Source organism: Paracoccidioides lutzii (assembly GCF_000150705.2).
Source record: "Paracoccidioides lutzii Pb01 unplaced genomic scaffold supercont2.20, whole genome shotgun sequence".
NCBI lineage: Eukaryota > Fungi > Ascomycota > Eurotiomycetes > Onygenales > Ajellomycetaceae > Paracoccidioides > Paracoccidioides lutzii.
The window spans coordinates 568650-590457 of NW_015440966.1; the positions used below are offsets into that span (position 1 = coordinate 568650).

At 33.0% G+C, this 21808-nt stretch overlaps 2 protein-coding genes across 2 annotated transcripts; both read left to right on the forward strand.

Moving 5' to 3' along the window:
- Positions 1-606: 606 nt before the first annotated feature.
- PAAG_06893 (hypothetical protein) lies at positions 607-2671 on the forward strand (the record flags this gene model as incomplete). Its single annotated transcript, XM_015846050.1, has 5 exons — positions 607-703; positions 792-1032; positions 1102-1145; positions 1276-1512; positions 1575-2671. The coding sequence occupies 5 exons, from the start codon at positions 607-609 to the stop codon at positions 2669-2671; spliced, it is 1716 nt and encodes a 571-aa protein (XP_015700485.1).
- A 1155-nt stretch (positions 2672-3826) lies between these two features.
- Positions 3827-4527, forward strand: PAAG_06894 (hypothetical protein; the record flags this gene model as incomplete). The annotated part of the gene is made up of 2 exons (XM_002791302.1): positions 3827-4115; positions 4139-4527. 2 exons carry the CDS (start codon positions 3827-3829, stop codon positions 4525-4527), a joined length of 678 nt encoding a protein of 225 aa, XP_002791348.1.
- Positions 4528-21808: the final 17281 nt, after the last annotated feature.

A 21808-nucleotide genomic window follows, 5' to 3' on the forward strand; every position in this document is an offset into this window, starting at 1 on the left:
GGGGGGGGGGGGGGGGGGGAGGGGGTTGCCATAGATGGCTTCGCATAGTCAAAGTTTGGGTGTGGATTTATGCTGTTTCTTCTGGGTGACCTAGCTGCTTTACCGCTGTGGACAACACAGCTGCTTATTGGGAGCCTGCGTTTTGTCCGGGTATAAAGGACGGAGGATCTCTTAGCGATTGCAGCTGCCAGTACAAAGGTGATTCTTACCTATTTCCAACTCCTTTGATGGGTGAAGGAGTGCCCAATGCCTAGGGAAGGAATAGCCAGATCTGCACTCCAACTTGAGAGAGAGTGCCTTCCTGAAGCCAGTCCTAGAAGGACTTCGCCATAGGATATAAGAATGGCTCCATTCCCTCTGTTTGTTGTGTTTCTCTCTCTCATCCATATCCTCATCTCATCATCCTATCATCGCTGGCATACATGAGCATCACGGGGATAGGGTTGGGAGTGTGTTGAAGACTTTCGTTCTTTGCTCCTTTGCTTACAGTTAGTCTGATTTGCCCTACGGCTGCTACATTACCACTGACTATCGGTTTTCCCTCTGTTGTAACCCCATCCTAAAAGAGAGAGGGGTACAAACTAAGCGCTTCAAGAACTAGTAGCCATGCGGTTCGAGAACTGGGACGTTCTCCTTTTTCCCGAAGGGTCAAAGGTGCCCATTCAAGAGTTCAAGACACAATGCTTCGTGACAAGGGATACTGGTTAGTATCGTCTCTCTTATTTGCTCTCTATTTATACCATCGTCTGGCAGACCAAATGCTGATAGTTGTCTGCCCAATCTTTCCGTAGAATCTCCCTATATGCACATTGAACCTTTAATCCATCCACAGGCACATTATGCACAGGGAGCAGTTGGCTACACCCCCATCCTGACGACTTTTATCCCGAGCATGCCTCGCAACAGCCCATTTAGGGTATCTGTTCATAGCTGGCAAAAACCGATTCCTACGAGGATGATGGAGGGTCTGATGCATCCGGAGGACTCTGTCGTGTTTGAGATTCGAGCTTTTATTGATGGAGACTTTGTTGCGTATGTAACCTCATGAAGCAGGGTTTTCCACGGCGTAAATGTGTCTTACTAACTTATGTATGTGTGAAGCGGAAGTCTTGCCCACCAGAGGACTAGTTGGCCTCTAGTCATCGGTATGTTGTTTCCTCTTGCTTCAGAGATTATTGGGAGTTGGCTTTTGGATTACAGTTTCTCATGTACTAACAATAAATTCTAGATTCGAGTTCTCGTAAGCCGACTAATGCAATGAGAGGTAGTTTCTAGAGCCTACTAATAACTTAATCATTCGCGTACAAGATTTTGACAAAAATGGTGACCCGGACACCTTGCGCTTTCCCGCGTTCCATGAGGAGATGCTACAACAGTCTCACTGGGAAGCTGGGGAAGAGTTTGGCCGCATCAAAATTGTCATCGCAGAAGGCTATTCTCGGCCAAATCGAAATCCACCCTTCGAGAGAGTTAGGGATCTCATCTTCCTTTCCTTTCAACATGCTCCATTGAGTAAGTCGCCACCACGATCAATGTGCACACCAACTTCATAATAGCTCATTAAACTGTCATAGATATTTTAGAATATTCGAACTTGGCCTGGCCAAACCCGGGAATGTGGGAACCAGCCTCACGTCCCAGCCTGAGGTACAATTTGGGTGTGGACTACGGTAACAGTAGAGAAGATGATGATGCTCATTCCCATTCTCCAACCCGCCCAGAACCCCGTGGAATCGGCATTCCAGACACTAGCCACTCTTTGCAACATTCAGTGTGGCATCAGCGTCTTTACCCTACCTCGCAGATGCAGTGGCCGCGGAGCACTTTTCCTGAAAGGGAGTCCAGATGGCCTTTGCAACCTGTAATCCACGATCCATTCGTTGACCCCTTCAGGGATCCAGGATTCAGTAGACGCGCCCGTTCAAGTTTGGACGATGTGCCCATGCCAGACTACGTTGGATCAAGCACAAATAGCAGTCGAGCAATATCTGGTATGACAGGCATTAGTTTTGGACAGCAAAATAAGCAGCCTGCTGCTGCTGCATCGATCAACGATGAGCAATATAACAAATTAATCGAAGCCCTCAGCCCCAGTAAACTAACAAGCGGCACTAACGCACCCACCAATACTCCAGCTTCCGTTCCTCCCGTAGCCTCCAAGCACTCTGTAGCGCCAGAGACTCGTGCTGTGTCACATTCCAGACACCCAAGTCGCCCTGGAGCTCTAAAGGAACTGCCACAGCCGGGAGTGCGAGCTGTCTCGGGTTCAAGTGCCAGATCGGATAGCGATGAAGATTTCGGAAGCGAAAATGCACCTCTTCCAATCAGCCTTCTCAGCCCAAGCCCACGAATGAAAGGGCAAAAGGAAGGGACTGGGAGTGATGCAGACTCTCCACTTCATAGCTCTGGCAAGAAAAACGCGAATAGTGCAAAAGCGTTCAGAAGATCGAAAAACAGCCTTACGGCATCCACCGAGTCCAAACGCAAAAGGTCTGCTACATCAGACCACCTAGAAATTCCAGAAGACAATGACCATAGAAGTCCTTCACCGGTAAAGAAAACATCTCGCCGTGGCACAGAAGAAACCATCCCCAAAGGTTCCTCTGAAGAAATGGTTGAGGCAAAGACAAAGCTCATTACCCCAGGAAAAGAAGTGGGAGGAACAGCATAAACGCCCACAATTCTTCATATATGATTATCTTCCAACGCGTCTAGTGGTATCCTAGTCGAATACGCAATCTGTGATGGGAGACTGGTGGAATATATTGGTTCATGATACATCACCATACCCACTGCTTGATATAGATGACATCCTTTAACAAGACCACAACCCTTGGTGTGGAGGCAATGGTAATGTGCAAGATTTCATTATTCTCTGTTTATTACTCCCTCGCTGCTTTGCTGTGTCTTTAGCCCTAGCCATATTTTTCTGTTTGTTACCTGGGATTAAAATACTGAAGCGGGGACACATTTCATTGAAGGATGAAAGCGACAGCGGTGGGGATACAGCTGGCCAGATGATAGCACCTTCGGAGATTTTAATGTGGACGTTGTTTTCCTGTGCTTTCTAAAATCAGTTCATCTGTATTCTATCCGGATTCTGGTTATAGATATACTTCTATATATGAAGGAGACTTCTAGTTTATGCGATACTTGTTCCTTGTGTGTTCTGTGCCTCTATCTCCTTTTTCTTTAAATTTGTTCTGTTCGCTTAGGGGAGAGGGATATGAGAAATGCTCAGTGTGTTTATGTTCCTTTTATCATATAAAATTATATGATATTCGGTTGGCATTTCCTGGGGCCTCTAGAATTCCACTGGAATCTTTCATCATTTGGCCTCCTAATTTTTTATTTTTTATTTTTTATTTTTATTTTTATTTTTATTTTTATTTTTATTTTTATTTTTATTTATTTTTTTTTTGATTGCTGAAGTTGATGGAATATTCTGCCCAGGTCATCTCTTCTTTCGCGTCAACAAGTAACTAACCCTGACAGTGAATAGTTAATATTTCTTTTTGTATTCTCTCGGAAATTCACTACATCAACATTCAACCTAATATTTTTGATTTGATCTATTGTGTTGTTTTCTTATCATATCTTCATATTTTTCACGATGCACTGCCGACTCCCATATTGAATTTTTACTTTCAGTATAGCTTTCCAGAACGCCTCTCAAAGCAGTCCTGGTGGTACTCAGAAAAGATATTCCCTGCTGTTGATGACGACCGTAATGTCAACAGTGGGATGGGGGTTTCTCAGAATCACAATGGATTTGCTTCAGGGGCCAGTGATCAAACTCAGTCTGGAAATCAGAATTCAATCATGAATGGATTTCAATGCCCCCTTTCTTCGCTTCAGCGTTCTTACCCATCTCATAAAAAAACAACTAATCGAACTCTATCCCTCTGAACTCCACCGAGTCAAACCAACGATTACAACTGCAGCGACCCCTGGAATTTTAGGCTGGAGTCACCCTGGAAATTTCGCGTCTCCAGCACAATCCTCGCTCATCCAGTTTGGTTTTCCAAATGCATTTGGCGGATTTGGGGACCAGAGTTCGATGCAGGCACGTACCATGGCCGGCGCAACTTCTTTTGGAACCAGTGAAGGTGTAGGTGAATTCACTACCGTTGCACAGACGATGCCGCTGAATCCCCAGCCTCAAAGAACTCCAGACATAAACCGGTTGGAGGACTATTTGACAGCCATACTTCCGCTTCCAGAGAATCCATTGACGAAAAAATAGCTGTTGCAGCAGTTGCAGCTAGCTCAAAGAAGCCACAGAACAAGAAATTCAAAGACCTGAACATAAAATATATTAGCCACATTGAGGCGGTCTTCTACTTTGGCATTATTTCCCTCGTGGCTGGGTTTCGTTCAGAATTAAGTTACAAGGCAAGTGGAAGGGGAAATTGGAAAGCAACGATCACGTATCGTGGCGAGAAGGCTTCTACGCACATCCCGTTTCGAGATAAGTTTATTGCTAGAGCGAGACTTGCCGGATTGCGCCAAGAGGGTTGGAATTGAATTCTAATTTAAATATGCCTGAGCTTCCGGAGCATGCGGTGGTGTTACTCCGTGGGTTTGGTCGTGTTGCATAAGGGTATCCTATATTATCACTGCTTTTCTCGGGATCATTTTACTTTTTCTTTAATTTCTCTTAAAGAACAGCTGCCTTGCGCCCTTGCCTTCGCTGAATGGATTAAAACAAACTAACAAAATTGTGTTCTCATATAGACTATGTCAGAGTTAGAGGCTGGCTCGCACGGATTTTACAAGATACGTCAATGATGACAGGTTTTGGTATAAAGTCGATGTCGGAGGGACATATATTTTGGTGCTCATAAGTTCTACAAGACCGCAACGGAGGCTATCCATGCATCCGCACATGCTGCCCTCTGCAGCCTTTTGATTACTGAACCTGAAATCACGCCGTTATTTCGAGGGATTGGCTTTGGACGAAGGCTTCCTGCGACAACTCCAAAGGAAAAAGAAACTGCGCAAGCGAAGAACCCACCAGCCCAGTTGCAGGTAATAACATCAAGATCCCTCATAATCTGATATATATATACATTGAGCACATTTATTGACCCCGAAACAACAGGTTACTGAAGTAGTTCAGAGATGACGGTCAGCCAGACTCCAAGCTTTGGCTGGTGACCCCGGTGCATCTACGGGAATCACTGCATGCGGGCCTGTTGTGATAAGACCACCACGGAATAGACCTTCTAGAAGAGTTAAAGCGGAAGGCGAGGTGGGAGGGACAAATCTCAAGCGCAGAAACCCCGTCGTCGTCGGAACCAAACGCCCCGGAAATACCATCTTCACAAATTGATATGGTGCTGAGATGAAGCATTGTTAATTCGCTCGAGAGGGCTGGATGTGGCATTCTAACTCGTAGTCTCCCCTTTCGCCCTCGAAGGCCGTCTTGATCAATTTTTGTGAGGAACAAGGCGCAAATGTCCTCTGCTAATATTTATTTTGCAATGTGTTTGTTACTATTCCGTTTTCCTGGGCACTTAAAGGAGGAGCTTGCGGTTTTGTTGGCTTTTTTGTGGCGCTGTTCACAATGACCGGAATGCCAAATTGACAAGAATGAAGAAGCCATTTTTCATTGCAGCAAGCTCAATAACCGAATGATCTGTTTCTTGCGAACGTTAGCAATATTCGACGTTTTAAGTTTCTCGTTGACTCTATGAATGTGGATAAGAGGTAGTAGTGCACCACAGTGAACGCTATCTGTTATCTGGCTGAGATGGTCGAGAAGAATAGAGAGTGGAGGGGGGTAGTTATGCCTGCTGCTACCGCCATAACTGTTTGTTTTTTTGGTGGTTGGAGTTGATATCAAACGCGACGGTAATTGATCTCTTTGTTTATTTCTAATTTAATAAATGTCCCTGAAAAACCCACAGGACAAGCCAGTGTGGATTAAAGATGGGGAATGATAATGATATGATGTGAAGTGAATACAGAAGTGAATTCATATATAATGATTGATGTGATAATTATGTCAAAGACTGGAGAGGTTTGTGCCTTCTTTTCTTTCTTTCTTTTTTGTTTTTTGCAAGATTTTTTCTTCTCTCTAGTAGTTACTATTGCGTTATTATGTTTTCATGTTGACCAGTAATAAAGTAATTCATTTCTTAAATAACTTTAATTTTATACTTTTATATTATTATGCATTTTCAACAAAATTATCACAATGCAATAAAATAATCATATTAACTTTATATTAAATGTTAAAATTGTAGATAAAAGTAAAAAGAAATAATAATTATTAATTTTTTTTTTAAAAAAAAATCTATGTAAATATATATTTTTAGTATTATTTTATAATATTTATAAATAAAAATAAAATACTTATTAATTTTTATTGATATTTTAATAATTTTAAATATAAAATTATATAAAATTCATAATATTATAAAAAAGTTATAATTAAATAATTTATATAAAAAATAAAAAATATAAAAGTAAAAAATAAAAAAATTTTATTTTTAATATAAATAAAATTTTAATAATAAAAATAGATTGATTATCAACTATATAATTTTTATATTAAATGTCATAATTATATCATATATACTTATTATTAATAAATACATCTTATTGTAAAGAAAATATTATTATAATAAAAATATCTTTTTTATATATTTATTATTAATCTTTAAAAATTAATAATTATTATCATTATATTTAATAATATTAAATATTTAAAAGATTAAATTTAGATGATATTAGATATTATAAAATCTAATTTAAAATTTTATATAAAACTCTATATAAATTTATTAAGAGAAAAAGATTAAAAAATATAGTAGCTTTAATTAATTAAATATTAAGTAATGTCAAGAAGAAAGTAATCAAGAAGTAAATTTATCAATTAAATAAAAGCTTTTACTCTTTTACATTTGAATTTATTGAAGTTGTTATAAATTAAATACTAAGTTATTTTCATATCAATCTCGATATTTTTTCTTCTATTATGAACAAGATATAAATATATCAATTTATCAAATATCTATTAGATTATAAAACAATCAAGCAGAAATCTATAAATTTAAAATAAATATTAAATAAAAATATAAATCTGATTATTAATTAGTTTGATTACTACAAATTTATCTTCAATTAGTATAAATTTTATATTAGTAATATTTATAATTTTGATGAGATTGAATTTTAAGAAGAAGAAGAATATGAATATTAAGGAATAATTATTTATCAAGATATTATTTCAATTATATAATTATTATATTTTTCTAAGTTAATAATAGTGATAAAATGTATTAATATAGATAATATAATGTTGAAGTTATTAATTATAATAAAATTAAAGATTTATCTAAAAGATTAATATAAATTATAATGATATAGAATGAACTTTATAGTCTTCTCAATAGTATAAAATATAAGACTGAAACAAATAGTAATTGCAATCATTTAAACATAGTAATCACAAATTATCTAGATATAAGTATAGTACTAACCATACAATTACCTCATATATGAATAATATATAAATATAGTAATCATATAATAAGTATGTGAAGAAAAAAGCTATATAAAAAGAGTCTTCCCTAAACTCATCTTTTAGAAATCATCTTAGTATTCACTCAGATAGTCTATATAGTTAATAATTGAACATCTGTTCATCTGCGTCTAGATTAAAGCTGTGATATAGTACTAAAATTAATAACTTTTTTACTCTTTTTAAAGTAGATTTTTTAGATAAAAAATTTCTGAAAATCTTTATTAACTTTTGTTTTAAATCTCTAAGACTACTGCTAATATGTTAGAAGTAGTTAGAGAGTTTGATCATCTATGAAGATTAGATTGAGATATGATAACCCTGACTGAGAGAAATATGAGATCAAAAAATCTTATATTAAAGAAACAATTCCTTGTATCAATTGAAGAGAATTCAGATCAGATCTATCAAAAGATTATTGATCTTATAGATAAGATGAGAGACACTTTAGAAAGAGTTAGAGTAGAATGAGATAAGCAGAGAAAGCAAATAAATAAACTTGATCAGTAAGTGAACAGCTTGATAAAGAAATAAAATACATTATAGCAGACTGTAAACTCTTTAATCTCTTAAATTAGACTAATGAACACTCAACAGATATAATAATTAGTCAAACTTGATGACTCTAAGTATCTCATTAATAAAAAAGAATTGATATTCAAAAACTGACTCTTATAAATGAAATACAAGCTAGCTGTCAATACAGACCACTTTTCAACTAAGAAAAGATGTATTGTATATATTGAAAATCAAATCAAAAGAAAAGCTACTAAATACTTAGCTTTAATAATGAAGAAAAATCATTTTGAAAAATTTGAAACAGCTAAAAAAGTGTTCAAATATCTACAAGAAATATATAAAAATGTTAATAAGATTGAAAATGTAAAGATGAAATATTGATAACTGATAATAAGAAATGAAGATAATTATCATATATTTATGATTAAGTTCTTGTATCTGGCAGATGAAGCTTAGGTTCATAAGAAAGATTATAAAGTAGATTTTTTTTATAAGATTTTCTTTGATCTTCAATGCATGATTGCAGCTGCATACATCAATTATAGTATTTTTTATAAAGTTCAAAATATCTGCACCTAAACTGCTCATTATTTTAATAGTATATTTAGTCAAAATAATCAATAACTGCTTAGTCATAAAGGAACTTTGATGATTTAAATCAGTCATGAAAAGACTTCAGCTATATCAATACAGATAATTGAAAATAAATTAAAGAATAAAAATTAGAAAAAGAATATAAAATACTTCAATTGATAAAATAAAGATCATATAGCATAACATTATTTATGCAAGCAAGAGACAAAATTGAAAAAAGTGAATATTGAAACTGCTGTCACTGAGTTAGAAAAAGATTAAGTCTAAGAAAAACCTTCTTCTTAAATAAAATAGTTGCACTAGAAACTTTGAATGTAAATTAGTTAATAAGTGAAAATTCTTTTACTGTATATATTAAAGTAGATTTTAATAAATATACTGTTTATATAAAAGCATTAGTAAATTCTGAAGTAAACTGCTATATTTCTATTGATACAAGCTTTGTACATAGATATATCAAAGCCTTAGAAGCAAATCTTAAGAAGTTGAAGAAGAATCATCAGATTATGAAATTTAATAATCAGAGAGAAATTTCAATCATAAAAGTTATCTTATTATATTTGTGAGTAGATGAACAAAGATTTTTCAATATATCAATACTAATAATAAATTTAAAAAGTACTAATATGATTTTAGAATGATTTTGACTAACAAAGTAAGAGATCTGACTAGATATAAAAAATTAATATTTAATATGATCAAGTGTGCAAACACCTGCAGATAATATATTAAAAGAATATAATATAATAATTTCAAAGAAGATTTTGAAGAGATCAGTAATAAAGTTAGAGTATCAATATAATGCAGACTGCTGTAATAGACTTATGAATGAGAAATTCAAGCAGAAGGTCATAGAAAAATCTATGAAAACTCAATAAAAAAATGAATTAAATAAATAGTCAAGAATAACATCTATTGAAAAAGTGATTTTTCATCATCATGAAAGAAGTAAGAAGTTAGAGGTTTTTATTTAAGTCTCTGTGAAATAGATAGAATCATTGAGAAGAAAAAAATTATTATTATTACAGAAATGAAGAATAAAGAAATAGTTGATAAATAATTATTAAGAAACTATAAAAAATTTTATAATATTTTTTCAAAAATAGTCTCTGATGAATTATCACTTTTTTTAAAAAAAGTAAATTATAAAATTGAGCTTAAGAAGAGAGCAGATCTAAATAAAGCTATTAGTTATATATCATTATACTGAATGAGTTTAAAAGAGCTTGAGACAGTTAAACAATATTTTAAGATTAATATAGAGAAGAATTTTATCTCATTAGTGATCTTCTTCTTCATATCTTTAATTCTTATAACTTATATAACAGATAAGCTAATATTTTATATGAATTATCACTAGCTTAATACAATTTTGAAGAAGGACTAATATCTGATTCCACTAGTTGATGAGCTTATGAAGTAGTTAAATAGAGTTAAATTTTTTACTAAATTAGATATTTATCAAGGCTTTCATTGAATATGTATGTATTTTGAGACTGAGAATTTGATAGTCTTTAGAATACACTATAAAATTTATAAATATAAGATTATACTCTTTGATCTAAGTAATCATTTAGTGATCTTTCAGTACTTTGTAAATACTATTTTCTTTGACTACTTGAATCAGTTCATGACTACTTTCATGCATGACCTGCTGATCTACAGCAAAATCTTAAAAGAACATAAAAAGCATATTATAAAGATGTTGATCAAATTATAAAAAGCTAAACTATAAATAAGTATCTTAAAATATAAGTTTCATATTCAATAGGCAAAATATTTAAGATTTATTATCACTGATTAAAAGATTAAAGTAAACTCAAAAAAGATTACAGTGATATCATGATAAGCAGTATCTAATATAGTTAAAAAAATTCAATTCTTCTTAAGATTCTATAACTTCTATTAGTATTTTATTAAAAAAAATATAAGGTCACTATTTAAGCTCATCTGAAAGAATCAGTCTTTCAAGTGAAATGATATCTGTCAGTATACGTTTGATCAAATAAAGAGAGTTCTATCTGAAGTCTCAGTGCTTTATTATTATAATTTAAATCAAGAAATATGAGTGAAGATGAATGTGTTAGATGATACTATAACTGATATTCTATATCAACTGTGTGAGAATGAAGAGTGACATCTCATTATCTTCTATTTACCTTCTATGAGTGAAGCAGAGAGAAACTATAAAATTCATGATAAAAAGATACTAGTAATTATGAGAGCATTGATAAAATGACAAGCTAAGTTGAAAGATCTTCAGAGAATAGAAAGATTTAAAATTCTGATTAATTATTAGATTTTTGAGTATTTTATGACAACTAAAAATTTTAATATCTGATAAGTATAATAAGTAGAATTTCTCTTCTGATTCTTTTTTCTAATTCAATATTAACTCAGATGTCAGAATACACTAGTAAATATACTAAATTAGTTAGAGATTCAGAAAGATAGTAAGAATACTCAAATATAACTGTTTCTCAAATCAAAGAGATTGAATTTCAAGATTATCAAGAAATTTATTGAGATCAAAGCTCTAGATATAGATAAGTATATTTTTAATAAAGTTAAGATAAGAAATAGAGAAATAGATTTACTGAGATCATGATGTGAGAAAGCATAATAAGAAGAATAGTACTGAGAACTGACAGATAAATTTTTATATTTTGAAGAGCACTTAGTAATATTAAATGAGAAAGATTCTACTCTTTAGATATACTTTTTAAATAGATTTATAAATAGTCATCAACAGTATATTTTGAGAAGAGAAAGCTATACTCACTAATGAAAATAAGATACTACTGAAATGATTGAATCAAGAATGTCAACCAGTATATAAAAAATTACTTAATGTGCTGATGAATAAAGATCTTCTGTGATAGAACTTCAGAGCTGCTAAAGTTATTATCAATTCCAGGTAGAGTTTAATAGCATATTTTTATAAACTTCATAAATAATTCTATGATAAAAAGAGATCATGATGTGATATTGATGATTGTTTGTCAACTAAGCAAGAAGTCTATATTTATTTCTATTATAAGAAAAACAAATGTTAAAGAGCTGGTAAAATTGTTCTTGAAGCACTACTATGAGTATTATGAAGTATCAGATTCAATTATATTAGATTATGAATCATAATTCATCTCAGACTTCTGAAGTGAGTTCATCAAGTGATTGAGAGTTAAACTGAAGGTGTCATCAGCTTATTATATGCAAAGAGATGATCAAACTGAGATTATTAATCAATATCTGATGATCAAGCTCTGTTTATACATGAACTACTATCAGAACAATTAAGATGAGTGATTGTTAATGATAAATGAATCAACTGAGATGACACTTTTTCAAACTGCTTATAGATATGAATTTAAATATTCTTTGATTAAAAGTTACTATCAAGGATGCTATCTAGAGAAGAGAAGCTCAAATAAGAAGATATTTAGCAGTATATCATTCAAATGAAGAAGATTTAAAAGCAAGCAGCTGATAATATGAAAAAGATACAAGAGATTATGAAATCACAGATCAACAAGCACTGTTAAAAATCAAACTTTGAAGTAGTAGATAAAGTATTTCTATTATTTAAAAATGATAGAATTTAACACTCTAGTAGAAAACTCACAGAGCAAAATAAAAATTTCTTTGAGATAATTGAGAGAGTTAACAATAGCTATAGACTAAAACTACTGAACAATATGAAAATTCACTTAATATTCTTCTCTAATATACTATAAAAAGCTATAAATGACACTCTACTGAGACAACTAAATGAGGTATCAGAACTGGTTAAGATATATAATAAAAATAACTGAGAAGTTGAGAATGTTCTAGCAAGTTAAATCTCTTATGATAAACTTCACTACTGAATAAAATAACTAGAATTTGATAATGATTCAACATGGTATTTAGTACAAAATATAAAAGAATCTCTGCATCTGATTCAAGAGTTTCATGCTACAAATTCAATGAAAGCAGGGCCTTCAAAGTGATTGAGTAAATGACTAAAGACTTGAGAAAAGAATAACTATCTAATAGATAAAGTAGATGATAATCTATCAGCATGAGAGCATACTTAGACATTAAGAGAGAGTAATGTGATGATGTAGAATAGACTCCGTAGTATTCTCAACAGCATATGATATAAGGTCAAGATGAATGATAATTGCAATCATTTAGACATAATAATTTTAAACTATTTAAACATCAGCATAGCAATTAACTCTATAATTATCTTACATATAAATAACATGTAAATATAGCAATCATATGGTAACTATGCTAAGAATATAGCTATATAAACAGAGTCTTCCTCAAATTCATTTTTTAAAAATCATATTAGTATTCACTTAGATAGCTTATGTAGTTGACAATCAAATATTTATTTATCTGTATTTAAATTGAAGTTAGTTAGGCTCAGCGCTGGGGCTAGATTCATTTCCATCACGTGACCACGCCCCACATGTAATCTAGTGGATTGGTGGTGATTCAGTCACATGATCATATGAGCTGTTTATAATCTGAGCAGACCCTGACACCTCTTTTCCTCATCAATTTTAGAATTTTATCACATAGCAGTTAGCAACACAGAGAGTTTCCTTCTTATGCAGCTCACATTCACTTTCTAACATAAATGTAAGATTGGTCTTCTACTTTTTCACTCAGGTTTCAGTGGAAAACTTGAATATCTCAGTTAAATTAGAATCTGCTAGTTGAGAGTCTGATAATATGTCAGATCAACTATTGAAGATAATAGTACTGTCAAAGACAACAGCTCAATCTGACATCAGATGGTCACTGCAGACTCTCAATCTCTTGAAAGGGGTCAAAAAGACTGATGATACATTTTAACAAGATCAACTGACTAATCACACATCTTAATTAAGAAATTCATAGAGGCAATTTATTCAGACAGTAACTATGTTTATAATAAGTTAGCAGTGATCTTTGATGACATCTTTGACAATGAAAAATCATTGAGAGATACAATCACATATCTGAGAATAGAACAGAATAATACTACTAATCAAATTGCTGTCAAGCAAAGTTAGATTGATGAGCTAATTGCTGAATATGATGATCTTAGTTACACTCTGATTCACATAACAATCAGCAATCAAACAGCAAGTCAAGGTGTCATCTTCTCTGAGACTGCCAGAAGATCTGTCAAGATTGATGATCTGAAACATCTTACTGATAGCAAGAAGTCAAAATTTCAACACTGACTCTTTTGAATAAAGAAAAAGCTCTGAGAAAATATTGATCATTATTCTACTAAATACATGAAAATTGTATACATTGAAAACTAGACTGATAGAGACACAGCACATCACATTGTACTTTATATAAAAGAAAACTACTTTGAGTGATATCAAACTACAGAAAAGATATTTGAGCATCTTAAATCAATATATGAGAATGCTAACAAGTTGCAAAATATCAAGAGTGATTATCACAAGTTGATTATGTGCAATGAGAATAATTATTATGAATTCATTACAAAATTTCTACACTTGATGAGTGAGGTCAAGATTGTCAAAAGGGATTATAATATAGATTTCAATGACAAGCTGTTCTTTAATCTTCAGAGAATAGTAGTAGTAGTCAATGCAATCACAAATATATATATTGAGTTTCAAAAGATCTGTGCTCAGGCAGCTCATATTCTTCAGATAATCAATATCACTTAGAAGTTAAAGAACTTGCAGAAAAATGAATTTAATATTTTCAGATGAAATATCTCAAAGATTTTCAACAGTCAAACTCTCTCTGACATCTTTATTATATAATCCTTTATTATGAAGGAAACTGTGAGCATCTGTTCAGACATTCAATGCTATTGCTACAAGAAGAAAGATCACATTGCAAAAAACTGTCTTATAAAATAGAAGTTTCAACAGATGATCATTAAGCTCACAGAGAATGATACTACTGAGTCTTCAGTAAATTTAAGAAAAAAGTAAGTCTGAGAGAAGACTTTACCTCAAATAGTTCAATAGTCTACAAGAAGTTTAATATGAAGAACTTGATTGAGAGAAAAAGCTTTAATGTATCAATTAAGTTAGTCTATAATGAAATTACTACTTCTATAAATTCTTTTGCTGATATTGAAATGAATAATATGAATTTTATTAATATCTGATATGTTATAGAATTAATGAGATTCTTCAATAGAAAGTTTCAAGAACTCTCACTCAAATGCTGCATGAAGGAATGTAATAATGCTCTCAGTGAGATGATAGACTATATATTAATTTTAAACTTCTGAATGAATGACTGGAGATTTTAAAATATTCCTCTGCTGATAACAGACCTAGATCAGCATTCTGTTATTCTGAGATGAAAGTGGTTAGCAGCACAGAATATATGACTTGATGTTAAAAATCAATATTTGATTTAGTTGAGTAAACAGTCTATCTTTGAACAGATGACAGAGCTGATGTTGAAGATAGTATCTCAGTTAATATTGAGGTACTTAAACTCTAAGCCTGAGCATCAGATGAATGTAAAACAAAGAGAGATCAAACTGAATAAGAAGATCAGACAGTAGTATCAAGCTTAGCTCTGTAAATTGAAAGGGACCAGCTTAGCCATAATATATAAAACAAGATAGAGATTGACCTGAGGGGAGCAGTGTCACAGATGATAAATATGAACTTCATTGAAATTGCTTTCTTTTATGATTATATAAAGAATAAGAACTTGACAGTTTTCATAATCAGTATGTATGAAATTGATAAACAGCTTGAGGAAAAGTGAAGTTTAGTAAGAGCTGAGAATGAGTCTGATGAGAAGCTGATTTGCAACTTACTAGAATAATTGAAAGATCAGAAAAATTATTTCTTAAAGAATATATTAAATGAATTACTCTTTTTATAGAAAAATATTGATTTTAAAATAGAGCTTTAGTTTAATATTGATCTTATCTGAGATATTGAACATGTGTATCTATATAAAATGAATCTAGAGAAATTAGAGGTGGTGAAAACCTATCTCAAAGTCAATCTAGCAAAGAACTTCATCATCTTAAGTTCAGTCTTCTACACCTCTTCAATTCTAATTGCCTGTAGTGGGAAAAAGTTATAATTCTGTGTTGATTTTCACAAGTTGAATATTATAATCAAATAAGATCAGTATTTATTACCTCTAATAGATGAGCTGATGAACTGACTCAATGAGGCAAAATACTTTATAAAGCTGAACTTTAGTAGAAGTTTCATTGCATCTAAATGAACTTTGAGTTCAAGAATCTGACTATCTTTAGAACTCATTATAAGACTTATAAATATTGAGTGATTCTCTTTAGCCTTATAAATACCTCTATCTGCTTTTAATAATTTGTTAACAGTATCTTCTTTGATTATCTGGATAAGTTTATAATAGTACTCATGAATAATCTTCTAATCTATAACAAGAATCTGGAGGAGCACAAGCAGTAAATAAATTTAGTGCTAGATTAACTAAAGATAGCTGATTTGCAAGCCAGCATTCAAAAATATAAGTTCACAGTTTAGAGAATAAAATATCTAGAGTTCATCATTAGCAAAAAAGAGATTGAGACAGATTTAGAGAAAACAGCTGTCATCATGAGATGATAAACTTTCATCACAATTAAAGAAGTTTAGTCATTTCTGAAATTTGATAATTTCCACTAACAATTTATAAGAAACTACAGTTGAATCACAAAATCATTATATCAGTTGACAAAGAAAACTATCTTATTTGTGTGAATATCAGAATGCAAATCAGTCTTTGAAAAACTGAAGAGACAGCTGATGAAGACTTCAACACTGTATTACTATAACTCTGAGTGAGAGATTCATATTGAGACTGACATCTCTGATAGAGTGATAACTGAAATACTAAGTCAAAGATTTGAAAATGATCTTTGATACTCAGTAGTCTTCTATTCAAAGTCAATAAATGATATAGAGCTTAATTATGAAGTTTATGATAAGAAAATACTGACAGTAATTCAGGTCTTATAAGAATGATGAGCAGAGTTTGAGGAACTACAACAGAAGAAATGATTCAAGATTCTCACTGATCATTATGCACTAAAATACTTCATGACTATCAAGAAGCTGAATGCATGTCAAGTCCACTGAGCAGAGTTCCTTTCTCATTTCTACTTTGAGATCAAGTATTGATCAGGCAAGGCTAATCTACTAGCAGATGCACTGAGTAGGTCTGAGTAGATTAGAAGGCAATAGAACAGTAATACGCAGATTCTTTTAGAATCAAAGACCCTTGACTTTCAGATCACTTTTTCTATGAATATTACTAGTATCAATTCCTCAGAGAAAGAGAACATTGCTGAATACATAATATCTTTAAATAATATAGTCATCTCAATTGAGTCTCTGCAGCAGCAGGCAGATGATGAAAATAGTATCTATATAATAAAAGATAATGTGCTACAGTACAATAAAAGACTAGTAATGTCTATTCAGAAAAATAAAACTGTGATAGCTGAGCTATTGTAGAAAACTCATAATCAAGCTTCAACAGCACATCTGAGAGAATAAAAGACCCTGGCCCTGATGCAATCATATTATTGATAGGCTACCTGGTAGACAGACATTCTATACTATATTTAGAACTATTATATGTGCTGAATCAGTAAAATCTCAAGAGATAAAACATCTGATTTGCTAAAATCATTATCAATATCAGAATAGGTATGGTAGCATATTACAATGAACTTCATTATAAGGGGCTGAACCCCTTGATTCACTCTAGCTGGCTGACTCAGCCTAGCCATCGTTTGTATATACGCATGTGATCATGCTACGCGAGCTTGCTTAAGCTCATGTTCTCATCTCATTCTTTTCTTCCCTTTCCCAAGCAATTTATCCTTATTATATAGGAGGACTAGCCTTTAGTTCTTAGAGCTTAATCCTCTACATTATAAATTACTTCACTCCTTTCATTGATAGGCCACTGGAAGCCTTAATCCTGTGTCATGAAGCTCAGCAAATGTGCTGATATATAACAGACTATTAAGAGTTTTAAATTCTGCATCATGAAGTTCAGTGATAGTACTGGTATATGAATAGACTGAATTAGCAATCATGCTAACAAATGAATGAGCAACATTGAAAATGTCTAGCTGAATGAGATAAAGTAACAGACTTGTACAATGAATACACAAATGGATCAACACAAAGCAATGAGTAAAGATATCTCTAGCAGCTTTGAACAACAATAGATGATCTTTCTTCAACAGCAGGAACAGGTCCAGCATGAGAACAGAAATTTAATAGCAGCTCAGCAAGCTGAAATAGCTAATCTATGACAAGCTTTAAACATTTCAATATCAATCCTCTCTCAATTGAACCTGCAACCACTCATTGTAGTCAGAAGACTAAAGACTAAGCTACTGAACTATGAGAAGTATGATGGTTCTAATCTGGAGCACTACTCTCAGTAAGAGCTAAAGCTTCAATCAAAACTTAAGATTGATGAGAAAGCTTTAAGTAATAATGAGAAATGTGCTTGATATGTATACTGAAGACTGAAAAAAAATGACAGCAGCTTGAGTTTACTCCTGAGTTGAGAATAATAAGAACAAGATCAACTTCACAGTAGAAAGCTTACTGAAGCAGACACACATGCTCTTTAGTGATTCTGCATGACAGAAAAAGGCTATGTAAAAGCTCAACAATCTATGACAGAGTAGAAGAGCTTTCTTTAACTTTTTGCCTGAATTTAATCAGTTACTGCTGGAAGCTGGTGGTCACAAATGAGATGATCATATTAAAAAGAGGTATTTGAAATTCACTCTAAGCATGGAGCTGAGGGAAGGCATAGTGGATGTAAGAGAATCATCTCTCTATAAGAATTACTGCAAGGAGCTTATATTAGTTGATTATCAACTCTCTGAGCTTAAGACTTTAAAACAGTGATCTAAACATTGCAAGGACAGATCTTCTTCAGATCATACAACATCTAATTCATATTCTTCACTTCATCATGCTGTTCTTGATCAATGAAACTGGTCTCAAGCTTTCACTAATAATCTGATAAATCTCTTTTCTGATACTATGACCCCAAGTATCTACTACATCAAATTGATAAATCAGACAGAGATTAATTGACAAAGAGAGCAAGGCCTGTACCTGAGATGTGAAGCTGAAGGTCATATGATTAAGAGCTGTTTGTTCAAACCTCTCAGATACCCTGCCACTCTCATAATAGCTAAGATGATTCCCAAGCTAGTACTGGACAATGACAATGTGAATATGAGTAAGGATTCAGGAAAAGAGTAGCTTCAATCAAAAGATATTGAAAGAAATAAAATAAGAAGCTTATGAAGAAGCAATGGAGAAGATTTAAATCTAAGATGATATTCAAACCCTTCACTGTCAATGCTCTAGTAGATAATGCCTTTTTGACTAGAGCAATGATAGATAATGAATGTAATGTCTATGGTCTTATTTCTCAATTCTATGTTAATAAGCATAAGCTTCTGTGCATTGAAATTACTAGCTTTGAAGACTTCATGGAACTCTCTATGAGTATAATGACTAGCATTCAAATTAATATAGGCAGTCATATAACTGAATAAGCCTTTCTTTATATAGTGAATGAGTTACATGGTCATGATATGTATCTAGATGACCCCTGGATAGCCCAGCAAAAGGTGACTATGATCTCTCATCAAAGAATTGTGAGATTTGAAGAGAGTGGTATAGAGGTAGAGTCTAGTTCAAATGCAAAAGCTGATGTGATTCCTATCTCTGCCATAAGCTTCTCTAGGCTTGTGAGTATTTGAGAGAAGTGAAACATCAAGATTTTCATCATCAGTTTGACTGATATTCAAAAGGCTCTAGAAGTGAAATCAAAAATTGACTCTAGAGAAAAGCTGCCTGAACATTATCATGAGTTTTTGAACATATTTGTTAAGAAAGCCACTGACACTCTACCCCCACTTCATGGCCCAGGTAGAGATCATAAGATTGAACTGATTAAAAAGGCCAATAGTAGCACAGAACAACCCCTTTAGAGCTCATTATATAATATATTTTGAGAGGAACTACTGGCTTTGTGAAAGACTCTTACAGATTATCTAGATAAAGGTTTTATTAGGATGAGCAACTCCTCTGCAGCCATCCCTGTACTATTTGCAAAGAAGCCTAGGGATGAGCTAAGATTCTGTGTGGACTATCAAGCTCTTAACAAAATTACCTGAAAGGATTAATATTCTCTATCATTAATCAGTGAGACTCTACAGTGAATTAGACAGACTAAATGATTCACTAAGCTGGACATTATTGCAGCTTTTCACAAGATTCAAATCACAGAAGGTGATGAGTGGATGACAGCCTTTAGAACCAGATATAGGCTATTTGAGTGGCTAGTTACACCCTTTGGTTTGGCTAATGCTCCAAGTATGTTTCAAAAATATATCAACTGAGCATTATGTAGATATCTGGATAACTTCTGCTCAGTCTATTTAGATGACATCTTAATATTTTCCTCAAGAAGCTTACAGGAGCATTGTGAGCATGTATAAAAGATGCTTATGTATCTATGAGAAGCAGGCCTGCAAGCAGATATCAGAAAGAGTGAGTTCAAGGTGAACAGCATAAAATATCTTGAATTCATCATTGAAGCAGGTAAGGGTATATGAATGAATCTAGAGAAGATTAAAGCTGTTTTAAAATAGGCAACACTTACTACTCTTAAAGGTGTATGAGGATTTTTAGGCTTTGCCAATTTCTATAGATGATTTATCAGGGATTTCTCAAAGATTGCAATCCTACTGATGATTCTTACATACAAGAATGTTCCTTTTTTGTGGATGAGCAAGGCTGAGGAAGCTTTTAAGTGTCTAAAATCAATGTTTATCTCTGCTCTAATCCTGCTTCAATTTGACCTTGATCATGAGACTATATTGGAAATGAACTTCTCAGGTTACACCTCAGGAGGAGTGCTACTACAATATGATGAGCAGAGTCTTCTACACTCATGTGCCTTCTTCTCTCACAAGCATTCACCTGCAGAATGCAACTATGAGATTCATGATAAGAAGTTATTAGCAATAATTGAGTGTTTAAAGAAATGAGATGCTGAGCTATAAAGTGTAAAGAAATTTAAGATTCTCACAGATCATAAGAATCTAGAATACTTCATGACTACACACAGACTAAATGAAAAACAGCTATGATAGATGAATATTCTCTATTGATTCAACTTCAGAATTGATTATCAGTCAGAGAAATTAAACACTGAATCAGATGCTCTATCATGAAGAGAGTGGAACATGTCATAGAGTACTAATGATGAGAGAATCAAGCAGAGGCAAGCTCAACTACTTAAGTTTAATGTACTGACACCTGGAATGGAATCAAGAGTGACTGCTGCCAGTGTGAAATCTGAGATGTCTCTTCAAGCTCAGTGAAATAAGACTTATAAAAATGATAAGATTCTGCAATGTCTGAAGCAGACTCTTTGTGAGAGAAGATTCAGATTTTCTTCTGAACTTGACATTAAGACCTCTGTCTCTGAGTGCTCTTTAAATGAGAACAGAAAGCTTCTCTTTTGAGATTGTAAGTGAGTGCCAGACTTTGAACCTCTTTGAACCAGGTTAGTGCACAAGGCTCATGACTCACCTTTTACTGGCCATCCTAGATGAGAGCAAATGGCAAGAGTTCTAAAATATGAGTTCTACTGACCAGGCTATACTACTAATGTGAGAAGAATGATCAGAAACTGCTATCTTTGCAGATCAAACACTACATGAAGAGATCAACATCAAGAACTGCTTAAGCCTTTTCTCATTTCTGAACACATATGACAGAAGCTTTTCATGAACTTTATTGTGAACTTATTAAGCTCTAAAGAATACACAAACATCATAATTATAATAAACAGACTGATCAAGAGAATTATATTAAAAGTAGTTAAGAAAACTGATGTGAAGACAATGGCTAGAGTATTTCTTCACAACATCATCTCTCAATATGACATCTCTAAGACAGTAGTATCAGATTGAGGGTCAGCTTTCACAAGCATATTTTGAACTCAGATGTGTGAGAAATTAGACATTAAGAGATGACTCTTCATAGTTTATTACTCAAAGACTGGTAGAGCTACAGAGTGAATGAATCAGACTCTGAAAATCTACCTACACAAGTACATTAGCTTTCAACAGAATGACTG